The sequence below is a fragment of the Mustela lutreola genome, chromosome 3 (genome assembly GCF_030435805.1).
Source record: "Mustela lutreola isolate mMusLut2 chromosome 3, mMusLut2.pri, whole genome shotgun sequence".
Lineage (NCBI taxonomy): Eukaryota > Metazoa > Chordata > Mammalia > Carnivora > Mustelidae > Mustela > Mustela lutreola.
This window is the reverse complement of record NC_081292.1, coordinates 875105-897574: the sequence shown is the minus strand read 5'-3', so window position 1 is coordinate 897574 and position 22470 is coordinate 875105. Positions and strand designations below refer to the sequence as shown.

Below are 22470 nucleotides of genomic sequence, written 5' to 3'. Positions count from 1 at the left end.
AATTAAGGACAGAAGTTCTAGAACCTTCCAGGGCTCACACTCTAAGACCTGCACCATTCACACACACTATTCTAAGTGCAGCTCCGTGCTGCCCTACGTTTGTTCCGTGGTTCTTAAAAAAAAAAAAATTGTTTACTGCCTTATCTCTACATTTAAAACATCTGAACACTCAAAAATCTGAAGACGCCTTTGTGGGGGCACCCGGGTGGCTTAGTCATTCAGCATCTGCCTTCGGCTCGGGTCATGATCCTGGGGTCCTGGGATCGAGCCCCACCTTGGGCTCCCTGCTCAGCGGGGAGTCTGCTTCTCCCACTCCCCCTGCTTGTGTTCTCTCGCCCTGTGACTCTCTCTGGGAAATAATAAGTAAAATCTTAAAAAAACAAAACACAAAAAACAAACTGCAAGCCCAGCTCGGAGGAAAGAGCTTGTTTCGTTTAAAAAAAAAAAAAAAAAGAAAGAAAGAAAGAAAGAAAGGAAGGAAGAAAAGACCTTTGTGTATAAACATGAACCTTTCTCTGTAAATTATAAAGAATAGAGGGCGAACCGTGCTAGCCACACAACCCAGGAGAGGACACACACAACAAGAGACAGGTCCAAGAAACAGCTTCAGACGGAGCCTTCACAGGGCACCACAGCACAGAGCACAGCCACCAAGAAGAACCCGAAGAGCCACTGACCACTGACGAAAAGGAAATGAGTCCACAAGCGGGACACCACCTCTGAAACGTACGGGAGTGCATTTACTGAACACAGGACAACAGCGATTGCCAAAAAAACAAAAGCAAAAGAAAAGACCTCTTAAATCTTGGGGCGCCTGGGTGGCTCAGTGGGTTAAGCTGCTGCCTACGGCTCAGGTCATGATCTCAGGGTCCTGGGATCGAGTCCCGCATCGGGCTCTCTGCTCAGCAGGGAGCCTGCTTCCTCCTCTCTCTCTCTCTCTCTCTGCCTGCCTGTCTGCCTACTTGTGATCTCTCTGTGTCAAATAAATAAATAAAATCTTAAAAAAAAAAAAATCTAATTGCAACGAAGTTTTTTTTTTTTGTTAATATTTCATTTATTTATTTGATAGACAAAGATCGCAAGTAGGCAGAGAGGCAGGCAGAGACAGAGGAGGAAGCAGGCTCCCTGCTGAGCAGGGACCGCGAGCTGTAACAAAGTTTATCAGAAAAGTTTACAATATCAACACTGAGATACACTGACGAAAATTTCACAGGTAAACACTGCAGGCGTGTACATGTCGATAGCGAGAAGGAGCCTGTGCTCTGATTACGACGGGACGGAGAACACGAGGACACTGGGGAAACTGGAAGTGACTGCTTTGTCAACAGACACAGAATACAAGGGGGACAGATGAACCAAAAAGATTGGGAATTTTCGACATTGCGGAAATACAGCATGATGGATAAACCACACAATACAAAGGAAAACCATCCTAACTCAACTAAGAGACAAAAATAGCAGCCCGGTCTCTGGGTCAGGAGTAGCTCTCTGAAGAAGCTGCACGTACGTGAGGTTCTCGTGCGTGTTGGGGTCGAAGAAGCCCTTGGTGTCGTCGCTCGGGTCGGCCAGGACGCGGTTCATGTCCTCGTCGAAGTAGCCGCGCCGGTAGGCCACGTCCACGGGCAGCCGGTGGCTGTGCACGGGGTCGATGATGCCGCCCGTGGCGATCTGCGCCTCCAGCAGGCGGATGCCGTGGTCGCGGACGATCAGGTCCTTCTGCATGGCCTGGAAGAGGGAGATCTGCTCCCCCGTGTACGGGTCGGTGTAGCCGGTGACGGCGCGCTCCGCCGACAGCAGCTTCTCCCGGATCTCGCCGCCCACCACGCCCGCGGCCACCGCCTCCTCCACGGTCAGCCTCTGGTTGCGCACGGGGTCGATGACGAAGCCCGTGGCCGCCTGTGCCTCCAGCAGCACCAGGGCCGTGCCGGGCCGCAGGACGCCCTTCCACATGGCCTGGTAGATGCTCATCTTCTCCTGCCGCCCGGGCTCGTCCTTGGCGGGCACCAGCACGCCCGCGATGCAGCTCGTGCCCTGCAGGTAGCGCTTGACCGAGTCCATCTCCGTCACCTCCTGCGGCGTCCTGGTGCCCTGGGCCAGGTCCCGCAGGGTCTCGGGGCCCAGGATCCCGGACGTGTGCAGCTCGGAGGCGGACACCTGGCGCCTCAGGCCCCGGAAGGACACCTTGCTCAGCCGCTCCTCCGCCTCCTCGATGGCCTGGGTGAGGACGGCGACCAGGGCCGGCACGGCCAGGGCGCCGGCCGCGTGCTGGGCCAGGAGCTCGTCCCGGCGGGCCCGGCTCAGGTAGGAGGAGAAGAGGACGTCCCACACGGAGGGCCGCCGCCCCCGGAACTGGCCGACGCGCACCTCCATGGTGACGGCACGCAGGGCCTGCTCCTGGGGGCCGCCGGCGGTGGGCTCGGCGGGGGCCTGGCCCGGGGAGGGCCCCACGTCGCCGTCCCCGCCACCTCGCCCGGCTGGCCGGCCCTCCTGCGGGCCGCGGGCGGCCTCCTCCGGCCCGCGATCGGGCCCGCCGGCCGCCTCCGCCTCCTCGACGATGGTGGTCAGCCTGCGGGTCAGCGCCGGCAAGCCCAGCGTCCCCGAGCCGAAGCCGGCCAGCAGCTGCTCCCGCGTGGCGCCGCTCACGTAGCTGGACGCCAGCACGTCCCACACGGGCACCGCCGGCCCCCGCAGGCGGCCCACCTTGACCTCCATGGTGGCGGCGCGCAGGGCCCCGCGGGGGTCCGGGGGAACCGGGCTGGGGCTCCCGCTCCCGTCGGCGCTGGCACGGGCCAGCAGCGAGGTGAGGGCAGCGCCCACCTCCTGCGCGGTCAGCGCGCCCGCCCCGTACCGGCGCAGCAGGTCCTGCCGCAGGCCCTCGGGCACCTCCCGGTAGAACAGGAGCTCCCAGATGGAGACGCTCTGGCCCTGGAGCACGCCGTGGCCCGGCGCCACGCGGGCGTCACGCAGGGCGCCGCGCAGCTCCTCGCTCAGCTGGTGCACGGCGGAGCCCCGGCCGGCCAGCTGCAGCATGTAGAGCCCCGTGTCGGGGTCGAGCACGCAGCGACGCAGCAGCTGCACGTACGTGAGGTTCTCGTGCGTGTTGGGGTCGAAGAAGCCCTTGGTGTCGTCGCTCGGGTCGGCCAGGACGCGGTTCATGTCCTCGTCGAAGTAGCCGCGCCGGTAGGCCACGTCCACGGGCAGCCGGTGGCTGTGCACGGGGTCGATGATGCCGCCCGTGGCGATCTGCGCCTCCAGCAGGCGGATGCCGTGGTCGCGGACGATCAGGTCCTTCTGCATGGCCTGGAAGAGGGAGATCTGCTCCCCCGTGTACGGGTCGGTGTAGCCGGTGACGGCGCGCTCCGCCGACAGCAGCTTCTCCCGGATCTCGCCGCCCACCACGCCCGCGGCCACCGCCTCCTCCACGGTCAGCCTCTGGTTGCGCACGGGGTCGATGACGAAGCCCGTGGCCGCCTGTGCCTCCAGCAGCACCAGGGCCGTGCCGGGCCGCAGGACGCCCTTCCACATGGCCTGGTAGATGCTCATCTTCTCCTGCCGCCCGGGCTCGTCCTTGGCGGGCACCAGCACGCCCGCGATGCAGCTCGTGCCCTGCAGGTAGCGCTTGACCGAGTCCATCTCCGTCACCTCCTGCGGCGTCCTGGTGCCCTGGGCCAGGTCCCGCAGGGTCTCGGGGCCCAGGATCCCGGACGTGTGCAGCTCGGAGGCGGACACCTGGCGCCTCAGGCCCCGGAAGGACACCTTGCTCAGCCGCTCCTCCGCCTCCTCGATGGCCTGGGTGAGGACGGCGACCAGGGCCGGCACGGCCAGGGCGCCGGCCGCGTGCTGGGCCAGGAGCTCGTCCCGGCGGGCCCGGCTCAGGTAGGAGGAGAAGAGGACGTCCCACACGGAGGGCCGCCGCCCCCGGAACTGGCCGACGCGCACCTCCATGGTGACGGCACGCAGGGCCTGCTCCTGGGGGCCGCCGGCGGTGGGCTCGGCGGGGGCCTGGCCCGGGGAGGGCCCCACGTCGCCGTCCCCGCCACCTCGCCCGGCTGGCCGGCCCTCCTGCGGGCCGCGGGCGGCCTCCTCCGGCCCGCGATCGGGCCCGCCGGCCGCCTCCGCCTCCTCGACGATGGTGGTCAGCCTGCGGGTCAGCGCCGGCAAGCCCAGCGTCCCCGAGCCGAAGCCGGCCAGCAGCTGCTCCCGCGTGGCGCCGCTCACGTAGCTGGACGCCAGCACGTCCCACACGGGCACCGCCGGCCCCCGCAGGCGGCCCACCTTGACCTCCATGGTGGCGGCGCGCAGGGCCCCGCGGGGGTCCGGGGGAACCGGGCTGGGGCTCCCGCTCCCGTCGGCGCTGGCACGGGCCAGCAGCGAGGTGAGGGCAGCGCCCACCTCCTGCGCGGTCAGCGCGCCCGCCCCGTACCGGCGCAGCAGGTCCTGCCGCAGGCCCTCGGGCACCTCCCGGTAGAACAGGAGCTCCCAGATGGAGACGCTCTGGCCCTGGAGCACGCCGTGGCCCGGCGCCACGCGGGCGTCACGCAGGGCGCCGCGCAGCTCCTCGCTCAGCTGGTGCACGGCGGAGCCCCGGCCGGCCAGCTGCAGCATGTAGAGCCCCGTGTCGGGGTCGAGCACGCAGCGACGCAGCAGCTGCACGTACGTGAGGTTCTCGTGCGTGTTGGGGTCGAAGAAGCCCTTGGTGTCGTCGCTCGGGTCGGCCAGGACGCGGTTCATGTCCTCGTCGAAGTAGCCGCGCCGGTAGGCCACGTCCACGGGCAGCCGGTGGCTGTGCACGGGGTCGATGATGCCGCCCGTGGCGATCTGCGCCTCCAGCAGGCGGATGCCGTGGTCGCGGACGATCAGGTCCTTCTGCATGGCCTGGAAGAGGGAGATCTGCTCCCCCGTGTACGGGTCGGTGTAGCCGGTGACGGCGCGCTCCGCCGACAGCAGCTTCTCCCGGATCTCGCCGCCCACCACGCCCGCGGCCACCGCCTCCTCCACGGTCAGCCTCTGGTTGCGCACGGGGTCGATGACGAAGCCCGTGGCCGCCTGTGCCTCCAGCAGCACCAGGGCCGTGCCGGGCCGCAGGACGCCCTTCCACATGGCCTGGTAGATGCTCATCTTCTCCTGCCGCCCGGGCTCGTCCTTGGCGGGCACCAGCACGCCCGCGATGCAGCTCGTGCCCTGCAGGTAGCGCTTGACCGAGTCCATCTCCGTCACCTCCTGCGGCGTCCTGGTGCCCTGGGCCAGGTCCCGCAGGGTCTCGGGGCCCAGGATCCCGGACGTGTGCAGCTCGGAGGCGGACACCTGGCGCCTCAGGCCCCGGAAGGACACCTTGCTCAGCCGCTCCTCCGCCTCCTCGATGGCCTGGGTGAGGACGGCGACCAGGGCCGGCACGGCCAGGGCGCCGGCCGCGTGCTGGGCCAGGAGCTCGTCCCGGCGGGCCCGGCTCAGGTAGGAGGAGAAGAGGACGTCCCACACGGAGGGCCGCCGCCCCCGGAACTGGCCGACGCGCACCTCCATGGTGACGGCACGCAGGGCCTGCTCCTGGGGGCCGCCGGCGGTGGGCTCGGCGGGGGCCTGGCCCGGGGAGGGCCCCACGTCGCCGTCCCCGCCACCTCGCCCGGCTGGCCGGCCCTCCTGCGGGCCGCGGGCGGCCTCCTCCGGCCCGCGATCGGGCCCGCCGGCCGCCTCCGCCTCCTCGACGATGGTGGTCAGCCTGCGGGTCAGCGCCGGCAAGCCCAGCGTCCCCGAGCCGAAGCCGGCCAGCAGCTGCTCCCGCGTGGCGCCGCTCACGTAGCTGGACGCCAGCACGTCCCACACGGGCACCGCCGGCCCCCGCAGGCGGCCCACCTTGACCTCCATGGTGGCGGCGCGCAGGGCCCCGCGGGGGTCCGGGGGAACCGGGCTGGGGCTCCCGCTCCCGTCGGCGCTGGCACGGGCCAGCAGCGAGGTGAGGGCAGCGCCCACCTCCTGCGCGGTCAGCGCGCCCGCCCCGTACCGGCGCAGCAGGTCCTGCCGCAGGCCCTCGGGCACCTCCCGGTAGAACAGGAGCTCCCAGATGGAGACGCTCTGGCCCTGGAGCACGCCGTGGCCCGGCGCCACGCGGGCGTCACGCAGGGCGCCGCGCAGCTCCTCGCTCAGCTGGTGCACGGCGGAGCCCCGGCCGGCCAGCTGCAGCATGTAGAGCCCCGTGTCGGGGTCGAGCACGCAGCGACGCAGCAGCTGCACGTACGTGAGGTTCTCGTGCGTGTTGGGGTCGAAGAAGCCCTTGGTGTCGTCGCTCGGGTCGGCCAGGACGCGGTTCATGTCCTCGTCGAAGTAGCCGCGCCGGTAGGCCACGTCCACGGGCAGCCGGTGGCTGTGCACGGGGTCGATGATGCCGCCCGTGGCGATCTGCGCCTCCAGCAGGCGGATGCCGTGGTCGCGGACGATCAGGTCCTTCTGCATGGCCTGGAAGAGGGAGATCTGCTCCCCCGTGTACGGGTCGGTGTAGCCGGTGACGGCGCGCTCCGCCGACAGCAGCTTCTCCCGGATCTCGCCGCCCACCACGCCCGCGGCCACCGCCTCCTCCACGGTCAGCCTCTGGTTGCGCACGGGGTCGATGACGAAGCCCGTGGCCGCCTGTGCCTCCAGCAGCACCAGGGCCGTGCCGGGCCGCAGGACGCCCTTCCACATGGCCTGGTAGATGCTCATCTTCTCCTGCCGCCCGGGCTCGTCCTTGGCGGGCACCAGCACGCCCGCGATGCAGCTCGTGCCCTGCAGGTAGCGCTTGACCGAGTCCATCTCCGTCACCTCCTGCGGCGTCCTGGTGCCCTGGGCCAGGTCCCGCAGGGTCTCGGGGCCCAGGATCCCGGACGTGTGCAGCTCGGAGGCGGACACCTGGCGCCTCAGGCCCCGGAAGGACACCTTGCTCAGCCGCTCCTCCGCCTCCTCGATGGCCTGGGTGAGGACGGCGACCAGGGCCGGCACGGCCAGGGCGCCGGCCGCGTGCTGGGCCAGGAGCTCGTCCCGGCGGGCCCGGCTCAGGTAGGAGGAGAAGAGGACGTCCCACACGGAGGGCCGCCGCCCCCGGAACTGGCCGACGCGCACCTCCATGGTGACGGCACGCAGGGCCTGCTCCTGGGGGCCGCCGGCGGTGGGCTCGGCGGGGGCCTGGCCCGGGGAGGGCCCCACGTCGCCGTCCCCGCCACCTCGCCCGGCTGGCCGGCCCTCCTGCGGGCCGCGGGCGGCCTCCTCCGGCCCGCGATCGGGCCCGCCGGCCGCCTCCGCCTCCTCGACGATGGTGGTCAGCCTGCGGGTCAGCGCCGGCAAGCCCAGCGTCCCCGAGCCGAAGCCGGCCAGCAGCTGCTCCCGCGTGGCGCCGCTCACGTAGCTGGACGCCAGCACGTCCCACACGGGCACCGCCGGCCCCCGCAGGCGGCCCACCTTGACCTCCATGGTGGCGGCGCGCAGGGCCCCGCGGGGGTCCGGGGGAACCGGGCTGGGGCTCCCGCTCCCGTCGGCGCTGGCACGGGCCAGCAGCGAGGTGAGGGCAGCGCCCACCTCCTGCGCGGTCAGCGCGCCCGCCCCGTACCGGCGCAGCAGGTCCTGCCGCAGGCCCTCGGGCACCTCCCGGTAGAACAGGAGCTCCCAGATGGAGACGCTCTGGCCCTGGAGCACGCCGTGGCCCGGCGCCACGCGGGCGTCACGCAGGGCGCCGCGCAGCTCCTCGCTCAGCTGGTGCACGGCGGAGCCCCGGCCGGCCAGCTGCAGCATGTAGAGCCCCGTGTCGGGGTCGAGCACGCAGCGACGCAGCAGCTGCACGTACGTGAGGTTCTCGTGCGTGTTGGGGTCGAAGAAGCCCTTGGTGTCGTCGCTCGGGTCGGCCAGGACGCGGTTCATGTCCTCGTCGAAGTAGCCGCGCCGGTAGGCCACGTCCACGGGCAGCCGGTGGCTGTGCACGGGGTCGATGATGCCGCCCGTGGCGATCTGCGCCTCCAGCAGGCGGATGCCGTGGTCGCGGACGATCAGGTCCTTCTGCATGGCCTGGAAGAGGGAGATCTGCTCCCCCGTGTACGGGTCGGTGTAGCCGGTGACGGCGCGCTCCGCCGACAGCAGCTTCTCCCGGATCTCGCCGCCCACCACGCCCGCGGCCACCGCCTCCTCCACGGTCAGCCTCTGGTTGCGCACGGGGTCGATGACGAAGCCCGTGGCCGCCTGTGCCTCCAGCAGCACCAGGGCCGTGCCGGGCCGCAGGACGCCCTTCCACATGGCCTGGTAGATGCTCATCTTCTCCTGCCGCCCGGGCTCGTCCTTGGCGGGCACCAGCACGCCCGCGATGCAGCTCGTGCCCTGCAGGTAGCGCTTGACCGAGTCCATCTCCGTCACCTCCTGCGGCGTCCTGGTGCCCTGGGCCAGGTCCCGCAGGGTCTCGGGGCCCAGGATCCCGGACGTGTGCAGCTCGGAGGCGGACACCTGGCGCCTCAGGCCCCGGAAGGACACCTTGCTCAGCCGCTCCTCCGCCTCCTCGATGGCCTGGGTGAGGACGGCGACCAGGGCCGGCACGGCCAGGGCGCCGGCCGCGTGCTGGGCCAGGAGCTCGTCCCGGCGGGCCCGGCTCAGGTAGGAGGAGAAGAGGACGTCCCACACGGAGGGCCGCCGCCCCCGGAACTGGCCGACGCGCACCTCCATGGTGACGGCACGCAGGGCCTGCTCCTGGGGGCCGCCGGCGGTGGGCTCGGCGGGGGCCTGGCCCGGGGAGGGCCCCACGTCGCCGTCCCCGCCACCTCGCCCGGCTGGCCGGCCCTCCTGCGGGCCGCGGGCGGCCTCCTCCGGCCCGCGATCGGGCCCGCCGGCCGCCTCCGCCTCCTCGACGATGGTGGTCAGCCTGCGGGTCAGCGCCGGCAAGCCCAGCGTCCCCGAGCCGAAGCCGGCCAGCAGCTGCTCCCGCGTGGCGCCGCTCACGTAGCTGGACGCCAGCACGTCCCACACGGGCACCGCCGGCCCCCGCAGGCGGCCCACCTTGACCTCCATGGTGGCGGCGCGCAGGGCCCCGCGGGGGTCCGGGGGAACCGGGCTGGGGCTCCCGCTCCCGTCGGCGCTGGCACGGGCCAGCAGCGAGGTGAGGGCAGCGCCCACCTCCTGCGCGGTCAGCGCGCCCGCCCCGTACCGGCGCAGCAGGTCCTGCCGCAGGCCCTCGGGCACCTCCCGGTAGAACAGGAGCTCCCAGATGGAGACGCTCTGGCCCTGGAGCACGCCGTGGCCCGGCGCCACGCGGGCGTCACGCAGGGCGCCGCGCAGCTCCTCGCTCAGCTGGTGCACGGCGGAGCCCCGGCCGGCCAGCTGCAGCATGTAGAGCCCCGTGTCGGGGTCGAGCACGCAGCGACGCAGCAGCTGCACGTACGTGAGGTTCTCGTGCGTGTTGGGGTCGAAGAAGCCCTTGGTGTCGTCGCTCGGGTCGGCCAGGACGCGGTTCATGTCCTCGTCGAAGTAGCCGCGCCGGTAGGCCACGTCCACGGGCAGCCGGTGGCTGTGCACGGGGTCGATGATGCCGCCCGTGGCGATCTGCGCCTCCAGCAGGCGGATGCCGTGGTCGCGGACGATCAGGTCCTTCTGCATGGCCTGGAAGAGGGAGATCTGCTCCCCCGTGTACGGGTCGGTGTAGCCGGTGACGGCGCGCTCCGCCGACAGCAGCTTCTCCCGGATCTCGCCGCCCACCACGCCCGCGGCCACCGCCTCCTCCACGGTCAGCCTCTGGTTGCGCACGGGGTCGATGACGAAGCCCGTGGCCGCCTGTGCCTCCAGCAGCACCAGGGCCGTGCCGGGCCGCAGGACGCCCTTCCACATGGCCTGGTAGATGCTCATCTTCTCCTGCCGCCCGGGCTCGTCCTTGGCGGGCACCAGCACGCCCGCGATGCAGCTCGTGCCCTGCAGGTAGCGCTTGACCGAGTCCATCTCCGTCACCTCCTGCGGCGTCCTGGTGCCCTGGGCAAGGTCCTCCAACACCTCTTTGCTGAGGACATCTGCTTGGAGGAGTTCTGAAGCAGTGATGTGTTTTCTGATCCCTGGGAACCATAGCTCCTTTTTGTTTTTTTCTTTTTTCTCTATTAATTCTAAAATTACGTTTACTACCTTTTCCATTGCCCTGGCCGTGTCTCTTATATAGTCCCTCACCAGCTGGAGTTTCGTCTCGTGAGTTACGTACTCCGAATTGAGCAGCTCCCACAGCGACGGCCTCTGGTCCTTGTACCTTCCAACTGGGACCTCCACTCTCTCGGCCTCCAGTGCCCTCCTCGTGGCCTCGTCGACATAGGCAGTGCTCTGGCTTTCACGGACTACCTGGAAGAGAGCCCAGCCCGTCCCTGCTCCTTTTTGGCTCCTTTCCCGCAGCTGTTGGTATGTGACCCTCTCCTGAGTGTTTGGATCCACAAACCTTCTCTTCATGCGGTTCTGATCTGCAATGAGCGGGTAGATGTCCGGGTGCAGACAGCCGCGTCTGTAGGCCACGTGCAGTGGGAGTCGGTGGTGGTGCAGGGGGTCGATGACGCCCCCCGTAGCCACCTGTACCTCCAGCAGTCTCAGTGCTTCCTCTCTTGGGACAATCTTCCTCTGCATTGCTTGGAACAGGGAGATTGTGTCTCCCGTGGCTGGGTCTGCATAGCCTAGGGCGGCCTTCTCAGCCTCTCGAAGCCTCGTCTGCAGGTCCTCACCCACCAGGCCCTCAGCCAAGGCCTGCCGCACGGAGAACTTCTTGCGGCTGCCAGGATCCAGCAGAAAGCCTGTGGCTGCCTGGGCCTCCAGCAGCTGAGCCGCAAACCCCATGGGGATGAGTCCCTCCCTGCTGGCTTCGTAAAAGCTCATTGCCTCTTGGGTGGAGGGTAGCACCACCCCCGCGATGCAGCCGGTCCCTTCCAGATAGGGCCTCACTTGCACCAGCCTGCTGAGATCTAGCCCCCCCGATGTCTCCCCAGTCAGGGCATCCAGGGTCTTTTCATCGAGGATTTCAGAGTTGAACAGCTCGGCGGCGGTAACCTCCCCACCGATGCCTGTCAGCTTCATGCCTTGGTACCGATTCTCTGTTTCTTGCACTGTCGTGGTGATGATCTCCAGCAGCTTCTCTAGGGATGTGTTCTGGACTCTGTACTCGTGGATGAGCTCCCGTTTCCTTTCCTCTGTGAAGTACGGGGAGGACAGCAGGTCCCAGAAGGAGACTGTCTGATTGGCAAACCTCCCCACTTGCATGTTTATGGTTTGGGACTTGAGCTGTTGTCTTGTGGCTTCGTCGATATAAACATAGGTTTCTCCTTTCTTCACAATTTGCAGCATGTAGAGCCCCGTCTCGGGGTCCTCCACGCAGCGCTCCAGGAGCTGCAGGTACGTCAGGTTCTCGTGCGTGTTGGGGTCGAAGAAGCCCTTGGTGTCGTCGCTCGGGTCGGCCAGGACGCGGTTCATGTCCTCGTCGAAGTAGCCGCGCCGGTAGGCCACGTCCACGGGCAGCCGGTGGCTGTGCACGGGGTCGATGATGCCGCCCGTGGCGATCTGCGCCTCTAGCAGGCGGATGCCGTGGTCGCGGACGATCAGGTCCTTCTGCATGGCCTGGAAGAGGGAGATCTGCTCCCCCGTGTACGGGTCGGTGTAGCCGGTGACGGCGCGCTCCGCCGACAGCAGCTTCTGGTAGGTCTCCCTGCCAAACATCCCTGCCGCGAACGCCTCCTCCACCGTCAGCCTCTGATTACGCACGGGGTCAATGATGAAGCCCGTGGCCGCCTGTGCCTCCAGCAGCACCAGGGCCGTGCCGGGCCGCAGGATGCCCCTCCTTAGGGCCTCAGAGATGCTCATCTTCTCCCTCGTGCCCTGGGCAAGGACCCCGGCAATGAAGTTGCCTCCCTCTAGGTACTGCCTCACACAGCTCCTCTCCGTCACCTCCTGCACTGTCCTTGTGCCCTGGGTCAGCGCGTCCAGCGTCTCCTTGTCAATCAGCCGTGACCTGAACAAGTCACTGGCCGACACCAGCTTCCGGAGTCCTCTAAAGGTGACCTTTGAGGGCTGTGTCTCTGAGGCCTCAACCAGGGCAGTGACGGCCGCAGTCACATGCCGCAGGGCCGTGGCCCTCCCAGACTGGCAAAGGGCCACCAGCTCCCGCCGTGTGTAGACGTCGATGTACTCTGAGTGCAGGAGGTCCCACAGTGACACGCTGAGGCCTTTGAACCTGCCGGTGCCAACAGGGACCTTCATGGCTCTCAGAGCCACCACCATGTGCTCGTCCACCTTCAGCACCTTGTCTTGGGCGAGCGGAAGCAGCCACAGGCCGGTGTCCGCATCCAGGACACAGCGCTCCTTGAGCTGGCTGTATGTCACCGTGTCCTGGGCGCTGGGGTCGAAGAAGAACTTGCTGTCCTCAGCTGTGGAGGTTAGCCCCTGGCTGACCTGCTGGTCCAGGAGGCCAAGCCTGCAGGCCGCCGCCTCGGGCAGGTGCACCCCGTGGACAGGGTCCATGGCACCCCCCGTGGCCAACTGTACCTGTAGGAGGGGGAGGCCCTCGTTTCGGGGCACTAGCCCCTTCTGCATGGCCTGCCACAGTGAGAGGGAACCTCCCGAGTAGGGATCCGCGTACCCAACCACAGCCCTCTCGGCTTGCCGCAGCTGCTCGTGCAAGGCCGCCCCCACCAGGCCGGCTTTGACGGCACCTTGCACCGAGAGTCTCCGGTTGGTCAGAGGGTCAATGAGGGAGCCGGATGCCACCTGGGCCTCCAGCAGCCTTCGTCCCAGGCCCTCAGGCAAGAGGCCATCTGTCACAGCCTGGCTGATGCTGACCTTGGTCCCCGACGGCTGCAACAGCACACCGGCCACACAGCCCGTACCCCAGAGGCAGGCCTTCACAGCGGGCTGCCCAGCAACCTCGGCAGGTGATCGCGTGCCCTGAGCCAGCGCCGCCAGGGTCTCCCGGGAGATGATGCCGACAGCCAGCAGCCAGACAGCAGGAATCTCCCCCCGGGGGCCAGGCACTGTGACCTGAGCCTGTGCCAGCAGCTCTGCCTCCTGCACCCACTTCTGCACGGTCTCCCGGAGCTGCTGGGTAGTGGTTTTTCCCACCTTGAAGTCCTCCAAGAGTCTTTGCCGCTGCTCGTCCGAGAAGTGGTGGGAGCACAGGAGCTCCCAGAGGGACGTGCCGTCCTCAGCCCCCTGCACGGCCTGCAGGGTCTCCCGGACCTGTTCGTCCGTGGGGGCCGCAGCAGCGTTTTCGGGCAGGGGCAGGAAATGAAGGCCTGAAGGCTCGTCCCTCACACACTGCTCCAGCAGCCGGGCATAGCTGGTGTGGCCCCGGCCATCTGGCGTGGGAAAAGTTTCGGGGGAGCCGCACAAGGCCGTCTCTATCTCCTGGTCAATGTAGCCGCGCTGGGCGGCCGTGGGCATGGGGAGGCGGTAGCGGCCTACGGGGTCAAAGACTCCTCCTGTGGCCAGCTGGGCCTCCAGGAGGCGAGCGGCCTGCTCTACGGGGACGAGGCCCTTCTTCATGGCCTGGAACAAGGGCACCCGCTCCCCAGAAAAGGGGTCTCTGCAGCCGGTGACCGCGCCCTCCGCCCGCCTCAGCCTGCTGTACAGTTCCGGCCCCACCAGCCCCCTCCGCACGGCCTCGGCCACTGACAGGGGCTCTGGACCATGGGGGTCGAGAAGGGCCCCAGTGGCCGCCTGGGCCTCCAGCAGGGCCAGTGCCACGCCTGGGCCTAGCAGCTGCTGCTTCATGGCCGCGTAGAGGCTGAGCCTCCGGCCAGAGGGCTGCAGCAGCACGCCGCCCACGGCCCCGGTGCCGCGCAGGGCCTGCCGCACGCTGTCCATGCGGAGGAGCGCCTCGGGGCTCACTGTGCCCTCCAGCACCTGGTCCAGGAGCTCTTGGTCAATGATCCGGGCCTCCCAGAGCTGGTAGGCGCTGACTCGGCCCCGCGGCGCGCACGCCATGGGCAGCGTGACGTCCACCCACCTCGCCGTCGCTCTCTCCAGCAGCCGCGCCACCTGCGGCAGCGAGAGCCTGCGCTGCCGATAGTCCCGCAAAACCTGCCTCCGCTGGGGCTCGCTGCAGCACTCGGAGTTGATGAGCTCCCACGCCGAGACCCTCTGTCCCTGGAACCGCCCGTACCTCACGGACAGCAGCAGGCTCTGGAAGGCCTGCCGGGTGGTGCCGTCCACCAGCTGCGGCTGCGGGCAGGTCAGCGGCAGGAGGCGCAGCCCCGTCTCAGGGTCGAGCACGCAGCGCTCCAGGAGCTGCAGGTACGTGAGGTTCTCGTGCGTGTTGGGGTCGAAGAAGCCCTTGGTGTCGTCGCTCGGGTCGGCCAGGACGCGGTTCATGTCCTCGTCGAAGTAGCCGCGCCGGTAGGCCACGTCCACGGGCAGCCGGTGGCTGTGCACGGGGTCGATGATGCCGCCCGTGGCGATCTGCGCCTCCAGCAGGCGGAGACCGTGGTCGCGGACGATCAGGTCCTTCTGCATGGCCTGGAAGAGGGAGATCTGCTCCCCCGTGTACGGGTCGGTGTAGCCGGTGACGGCGCGCTCCGCCGACAGCAGCTTTGCAAACACGTCGGGTCCAATGAGGCCGGCCCTCAGGGCCTCCTCCACGGAGTATCTCTTGTTCTCCTTCGGGTTAAGGATGAAGCCCGTGGCTGCCTGCGCCTCCAGGAGGATGAGGGCCGTGCCATGCCTGAGAAGCCCCCTCCCGCGAGCCTCGTAGATGCTGAGCCGCTCCTGGGAGCTGGGCAGCAGCAGGCCAGCAACGCACCCGGTCCCTTCCAGGTATTTCTGCACGGGGTCCAGCCTGCCCACTTCCTGGGCCGTGGTCTGGCCTTGCTCCAGACGCTCATACATGTCCTGCTCGATGATCCCTGCTTCCAGCAGCTCAGCGGGCATCACAGGCCCCCTCAGTCCAGCAAAGGTGGTCTTGGCCGTGGCTGCAGCGTGTTCAAGGATGGCCCTCAGTGCCGCTGCCAGTTCCTCCGCCGAGATGGTGCCCTCCTGGTGCCGCTGGGCCAGGGCCGCCCTCTGCTCTGCGGGGATGGGCTCGGAGAAGAGCAGCTCCCACAGGGACACAGGTTGGCCCTGGAACTGGCCCACGGAGATGGTGGTCGTGGCCTCACTTAAGGTCTGCCGGGTGCTGTGATCGATGAACGGGAGTCCTTGTGGCTCCCCTCCAAGGGTGCCATTTGAGAGTGGAAGGAAGGCCAGACCTGTCTCTGGGTCAGTGACACAGCGTGCCATCAGCTGCCCATAGCCAAGGCTCTCCTGCGTGCTGGGGTCCGAGAAGCCAGTGGCCCGGGAGACACAACGCCGTGTTTCTTCGTCCAGGCATCCGAAGCGCAGGGCGCCCTCCAGGGGCAGCCGGAGCCTGCGGGCTGGACACACGAGCCCCCCCGTGGCCAGCTGGGCATCCAGGAGTCGCAGCGCCAGGGACCTGTCCACCAGCTCCTTCTTCATGGCCTGGAAGAGGGGGACCCGCGTGCCGCTGAAGGGGTCGTGGTAGCCCGTCACCGCCTGCTCCGCCACCAGGAGCTGCCCATGGAGCTCGGGGCCGAGGAGGCCAGACCTGACGGCCTCATCCACCTGCAGCCGCTGGCCGGTGCCTGGGTCCACCAGTGTGCAGGTGGCGGCCTGAGCCTCCAAGAGTGGGAGCGCCGTGGCCATTGGGAGCAAGTGCTCGGTGACAGCCTGGAAGAAGCTCTTCTTGCGGCCAGCGGGCAGCAGGACAACCCCCGCCACGCTGCCCGTGCCCTGCAGGTAGCGCCTCACAGCGGCCCGGGCGCTCACGTCCGACACGGACAGCTTGCCCTCCCGAAGGCCCCGGGCGGTCTCCCCATCCAGGATGCCTGCCTCCTGCAGCTCTGCCAAGCTCACTGCCCCACACAGGGTGTGGAACGTGGTTCTGAGGGGCAGGACGGCCAGCCCAGTGCCGGGAGCTCTCACACACCTGCCCAGCAGACCGCCGTAGGACAGCCACTCTCCCGTGTTGGGGTCCTGGAAGCCAGGGCTGCTGGAACTCGGCTTGTGCTCTGCCAGAACACGCCACGTCTCCTGGTCCAGGAGGCCCTGCTGGCAGGCCAGCTCTGGGGCCACTCGCCCACCCCGAATGGGGTCCACCAGGCCCCCGGTGGCTAGCTGGGCCTCCAACCAGCTGTACCCCTGTGCTTGCCCTATCACCTCCTTCCCGATGGCCTGGAAGAGGGCCAGCTTCCCGCCACCATAGGGATCGGGGTACCCAGTGACTGCCTGCTCAGCAGCCAGCAGCCTTTCCTTCAGCCCCAGGCCTACCAGGCCCTGCTGCACGGCCTCAGACACAGAGAGTAAGTGGCCCTGCGTGGGGTCCACGAGACCCCCAGTGGCGGCCTGGGCCTCCAGCAGAGCCAGCCCAAGCTCACTGGACAGGAGGCCCTGCTTCATGGCAGCGTAGAGACTCTGGGCCTGGCTGGAGGCCTCCACGAATACCCCAGTGATGCTTTTGGCCTGGGGCCCGGAGGAGGTGCTGGTTCCCAACATGGCCTTCGTGGTCTCAGGGACGATGGTCAGCTCGGTGCCATTGGTGGCCAGGACATCAAGAGGAGGGGAGCTGTGGCCGTTCATCATGCTTGGCCCTGCTGTGCCGAATCCACTCACCCAAGGTCCCCTGTGTCTGCTCCCTGCGGGGGGGGGGGGGGGGGGGGTAGAAAGGCTCCATTAGGGGCCCTGGGATGGCCCAGGCAGGCAGGAGGGAACAGTCAGAGGTCCGTCCCAAACTCTGAATCAGCCTCCAGACATGGCTGGCCCTCCTGGCCATGTGAGGTCCTTTGCCTCACCCTGTGGGATCCCAGGAGGGACCATGAGGGACCTCAGGCCAATCAGGCAGCTGCCAGCATATGTGGGCTCTTCTCCTGTGGGCCTCTGTCGCCGCCCAACACCTTCCAGCCCCCTCCCCAGGGTCCTGGTGTGGGCCAGGCCAGAGGGGCCTGCATGTTCGGGGCGGAGTCAGCGCTGAGCCCGCAGGGTGTGGCCCCTCCCCCTTCACCCTCCCCCTCTAATTCACACCTCCCAGCCTCCCAGGCCTCCCCTCTGCTCCCAAGAGCTTTTTCCCCCTCCTGCCACCCCCTGGGTTCAGGGACACCAGTACCCTTCCAGTCACCACCTCCACCCCCACACTCCACCCTGGACCCTCAGCTCTGGCCTCCGTTCCTTTCCCAGACCCCCACTGGGCTCCAGGCAGAACCCCCAGAGTCTCCTGCCTTAGCCTGACTCGGTGCCCTCCCAGTCCCCCAACCTCTGTGCTCTCTGGGATACGGCCTCCCTGTGCCCAGACCCGGCCTCGGAGGCCCGAGAGAACAAAGACTCGGTGCCCGAGGGCCAGTCTAGCAGGAACTGTGGGGATGGCCAGGCCCTGGGCCCTGGTGGGCGGCTCAGAGCCCCAGCAGCCCCACGGCTGTGCCGCGACTGTCGGACCTGTGGTGCCAAGTGCCTTCCCTCCCCTCCCCCATCCCACCTGCACACGAGCCTGCGTCACCTCCGCCCATCCCTGTCCTGTGGGGTTCAATCACGTCCCCCCAAAAGAAATGTCCAAGTCCTAACCTCCAGGACCTATGACTCTAGCTTTATTTGGAAATTGGGTCTTTGCAGCTGGAACTCAGCTGCGGCCCCAGAGCAGGGAGGCCCCTAATCCCTGGCCTGCTTTCTGCGCAGGAAGACCGAGGCGAAGATCTCCTGCAAGGGGCCCAGAGGCCCAGAGGCCCAGGTTCCAGGGCAGAAGCGGACTCCAGCCCCAGCCCCAGGAACCATGAGAGGCGTGTCGGCTGCTCTAAGCCGCCCAGGCTACGGCAGTGGCTGCGACAGCTGGGGGGGGGCAGCACAGCCTCCCGCCCGCCACGCCCCACCCCGTGAACCGGCCCACACCCGGTTTCCTCGGAAGCCTCCTTCTTCCCCAGTGCCGGCCGACCACACCTGTCCTGGCAACCCAACCAGCTCGCGCCCCTGCCCCACGCCCACCGCGGGACAAGGCTCAGGACGCCTCTGCCCCTTCGCTCTGCAGCTCTCCCCGAGGCGACCTTGGACTCTGGCTGCCAGACCCAAGAAATGCATTTTGGATCGGACTGCCCCGCCTCCGGTCACAGCTCTGCAGCCTTCTTGCCGGTGACAGGGTCTGCTCCAAACCAGGGAGCCCCTCACACTGCCCTCCATCCCCCCAGCCCGCCCTGGAGTCCCAGAACCCATGCCCGGCTGCCTCCTGGACACCCGCGCCCAGACCCCGAGGCTCCGCAGCACCCCCATGACCGCCAGTGCTCTGTAGAGCCTCCCTCAGGCACTCTGTCTAACCCCTGAATCCCCTCACACCTTCTCCGGCCCCTGCTGGTCCCACCAGGGGTCCTCACCGGGCCAGCCCAACTCATGTCCCCGCCTACGGCCTCCATGCACCCCTTAGCCTCCCGCTTGCAAGGACCACCTTCCCCGATGCTGCCCTCTCCACCGCCTCCAGCCCTGGAGCAGGGCAGGGTCAGCAAGTGATAGAGGGGCTGGGCAGCTGGGACCTCCATGGGAAGACCTCCATGCCGGGGCTGGACAGGGGACAGCATGGCTGAGCTGGGTGCCGAGCTGCCACAGTCACCCGGAATCAGCCAGGACTTTGATGACACAGATCTAGTAGAGTGATCGCTTCAAGTGCTGCCCAACCCCACCTGAGGCTGAAGGAGGGCCCCCGGCGGATGGCCCCTGCTTCTGCCCCCTCAGGAATTGTGTTGCCCTTCCTAGTCCCTCGACTTGGCTTGGGACCCTGCTGTGAGCCCCCAGGTAGAGGTAGAGTCCTGCCGCCTTCCCTTCCCACACACAGATGTGGGGCCTGAGCCTTCTGGACCCCAGCAGCTGTGTGCCGCACAGACGGTGGGGACGGGGGTGGCCAGGACCAGACAGGCACCGAGCAGGACTTTGTAGGGGGAGCTGCGACCTGGCTAGCCATGGCAGCTGGGCTCCAGGAAGGGCCTCGAGCCACCAGCCTTCCCACCCAAGTGGAGCTTAGCACCAGGTATCAGGCATTTGAGACGTGGAGGCTAGCCCAGAGCACGTGGTGGGCGGTGTTTGCTAAGCTTCGGGAGAAGATCACAGTGGCTGAGTGGTCAGCTGGGCGTCTAAAGCCATGTGGGTCCCAGTGGGGCTTCACAGTGACCGTGACAGTGACCGTGAAGACTGCCCTGGGGGCAGGCTGGGCAGCACCGTCCTGAGAGCTGGAGCCCCAGCCCCCAGGCGCCCCCAGCCCCCGGGAGGGGTGTACTCCTAAAATGTGATGCACCTGTCCCCGCAGATGGACCACGTGGGCCCAGGAGCGAAGCGACGGAAGCAGGCTCGGCCCCCACCATCCCTCCAACGACCCCACCCTCTGTCCTTGTGGCTCTGGGCTCCGTCCCAGAGGATGACGGATCCACCCGGGACAGTCCCGCTGCGCCGACGGCCACAGCTGCTCCCAGGACGTTCTGGCTCCTTGTGTCCAGGACCAAGAAGGAGCCTGAAGAAGAGTGAACCGACCGCCAGGAGAAGGGGGGTCTGGGATGGGGTGGAGGCAGGGGTGGGCCCCAAAGGCCCACGCCGGGTTCTGGCAGCTAACAGTGTTCCCACCTGAGGGCGCACCAAGCCCAGCAGACAGGCAGTGGGAGCGGGGGTGGGGAACGAGGCGCGGGGAGGAGACCCTTAGTTCGTGGGTTTCCTGGGACGAGAAGCCTGTCGGCACCCTGGGAGCTGGTGGTGGGTGAGGGCCGCTCTGACCTCCTGGCAACAGTGCGACTCCATTACAGGCGCTGGCTCCCCCCTCCACCATCCTCCCTCCACAGGGGCTGTCCTGGGACCACCTAATGGTCCTGCGGGCAGACTCTGCTCCTGGTGCCCCACCCGGACACATGTTTTGCAGCCCAGCCGCACCAAGGATGGGCATGTTTGTAAAATGTGCCTGTTCCCACGTCCCAGGACTGCCTTCAGAGGGGGTGCGAGTCCAGGGATCCATGCATCGCCCGCACCCAGACCTGCCCCAGTCCCAGCAGGGGTGCCAAGGAACGAGGCTATGGGCAGGGAAGACAGTGTGATTTCGCCAGGCAAAAGAGTGAGGGAAGCGTGTCCTGGGCCACGTGCGGCGGGAGCAGCCAAGCGATGAGGGCCGTGGGTGGCCCTTGGCCTGGACGTGGGCAGCCAGCCCGGAGCCAGACAGGCTGTGCTGGGGGGCGGGCAGTGCCAGGCAGGCACTAGACAAGAAAACTAGAGCCAGTACATGCTCTGGGAACAGGAGGCTCCCGTTTCCTGCACAAAGGGCATTCATGGCTGGAGCGGGGCTGGGTGTCGGAGGGAGCGGGAGAGCAGGAAGTGAGGGCCCAGGGAGGCCTGTGCCTATGGCAGCCGGGCCACGCCCTCCTCCCCCCTTTGGCTGACAGTGACCTTGAGCCTGGTCTGAGTCTCCCTGGACCCTGCCCAGGTGGGACCCGAAGAGGATCCCAGGAGTGGGTACCTGAGTCTGCAGTGGGGACCCTGGGAAGGCAGCTGGACGGAGGGGTCTGGAGCTTGGAGAGACAGGCCAGGGCAAGTGACTGTGTCCAGGGCCTGGGGAGTGGGAGAGGGAGACTGGGAGGCCCAGACAAGCCCAATGTCACAGAAGCCGAAAGATGGGTGTCCCAGAGAGGGAGCCACCAGCCGATGGGGGCTGGCCTTGGGCTACTGGCCTTGGGGCTGGGCAAGAGAGGCTGAGGAAAAAGGAATCTGAGGGGGGGTCTCTTCCTGTGGCTTCCTTGAAGGGCCCCATCTCAGGTGGGCCCCAGGCAGCGGGGAGGAAGACGATTCCTGAGCAGGGTGAGTCTGCATTCCTTGGGCACGGGCCATCAACGTCACCACCGCTGAAGGTCAGCCCCCACCCCCCAGCCTGGGAGGGGCAGCGGACCGGCTGGCAGGCCACCTGAGCCACATGGCGACAGAAGCAGGAGGCCAGGCCGCCTCAGGCCCGCAGAGACAGGCGCAATCCCGGCCTCTGCCGGACTGTGGACACCTGCAGGAAGGTCCCACCCACCTCTACGGAGCAAAGACCAACCGCCGCGGAAGTGGGTATGACACGAGGGCACAGGGAAGACAGAGCCCCTGCGAACCCTGCCTCCCAAGGACCTTGAGATGGACCGGCGCAGGCCTCCCTGTGCCCACCCATCCCCCGACCCCACAGCAGGTAGCTCCCCCAACGGGCCCCCCCAACCCCCCTGCCCCGCCCGCCAGAAGCAGCACCGCCCCTCAATTTGTCAGTCTCATTACCTCGCACCCTCCGCCGCCCGGGTGCCGCTCACTCCTGCCCCTACTGTCCGCACCCCCTCCCCTCGCCCCGCCCTACAAGGTGCCCCCCCCGCCCCGCCCCCCAGGAACCTGACCTGCGGGACCCGCCGGAGCCGCCCTCCAGCCCTGCGGGGAGGGGGAAAGCGCGGGGTCGGGGAGGATCCCCGCGGGCGGCGTCTCCCACGTGGGTGCTGGTCACCAGGACCCCCGCCCAGCAGGGCCGGAGGGAGGCCAGCGGCCCGGGACGGGGAACAGCCGGGTCCAGAGCTCCGGCCACTCCCCGCGCGCGTCGCGCCCCCGCGCCCGCCGCCCCAGCCTCCCGGACCCGCGCCCTCGCAGGGGGTTCCGCGTCGCTCCCGGCGGCCCCGCGTGTCCTACCTGCCGCCCCGGCTCCCGCGCTCAGTCTGTCGTCGCTCGCTGCTGGCCGGTGCGCCCGCCCCGGGGGTTTAAATGCGCCGCCGGCCCCGCCCCGCCGCGGCCCCGCCCCTGTGGGGGTGGGCAGGGGCAGGGGGCGCGCCCCGAAGCAGGGTGCGGCGGGCAGGTGCCCGGAACCCCGCGGGGCCGGGCCGACGCCCCGGGCGCACCCCTCTGGCAGGCGGGCCGCCTGCAAGCACCCCTGTTGAGGAAGGGACCCGAACGGTGGAGGGCGGCTGCCCACTCCGTCGAACCCTGGCCTTGCCGACCGCCCCCCCAGAGCCCCGGCGTGGGGTGCGGGAGGGGGCGCATCCCGAGCTTCAGGGAAACGCAGACCCACCCATGCGCTTTCCCTCTCCCAAACGCGACTTCATTGCTGGGCTGGGAGGCCTGCTCTGCCGCCTCCTGTCCAGACCCCTCTCGGGCAGTCTGCTGGGTTTGCTGGCTCCCTGGGGCCAACTCCTTCCACTGCTGCTTGGACTTGTGTGGGCTGAACCGGGGTGTCCTCAGCCGCTCCCCAGTCCTTTCTGAGAGAGATGGCTGGCCCGGTCCCACCAGTCCAGCGCAGCCACCTGGGCTCAGGGGAGGTCCCCTGTTGGTCCAGGAGTACCTGGACCACACCTGGAAAGCCCATCCGAGCACCTGCCCTCTGGGGCTGCTGCAAGGTGTTAGAGGCCCAAACCTCGGGGGCAAAACCTTGGGGGCCAGCTTGCTGGGGACCACGGGCCAGGGCAGGAACCTCTCATAGATCTCCTGGCTGGTCTCCCTTTAGACTGCCCAGACACTTTA

General features: G+C 67.9%; 1 protein-coding gene across 1 annotated transcript; it reads right to left on the bottom strand.

Moving 5' to 3' along the window:
• Positions 1–1029: 1029 nt before the first annotated feature.
• On the bottom strand, positions 1030–21730 carry EPPK1 (epiplakin 1). Its single transcript, XM_059165520.1, has 2 exons — positions 21646–21730; positions 1030–16637 (listed from the first exon to the last, which is right to left on the bottom strand). The coding sequence occupies exon 2, from the start codon at positions 16582–16584 to the stop codon at positions 1438–1440; it is 15147 nt and encodes a 5048-aa protein (XP_059021503.1). The 5' UTR covers positions 16585–16637; positions 21646–21730; the 3' UTR covers positions 1030–1437.
• Positions 21731–22470: the final 740 nt, after the last annotated feature.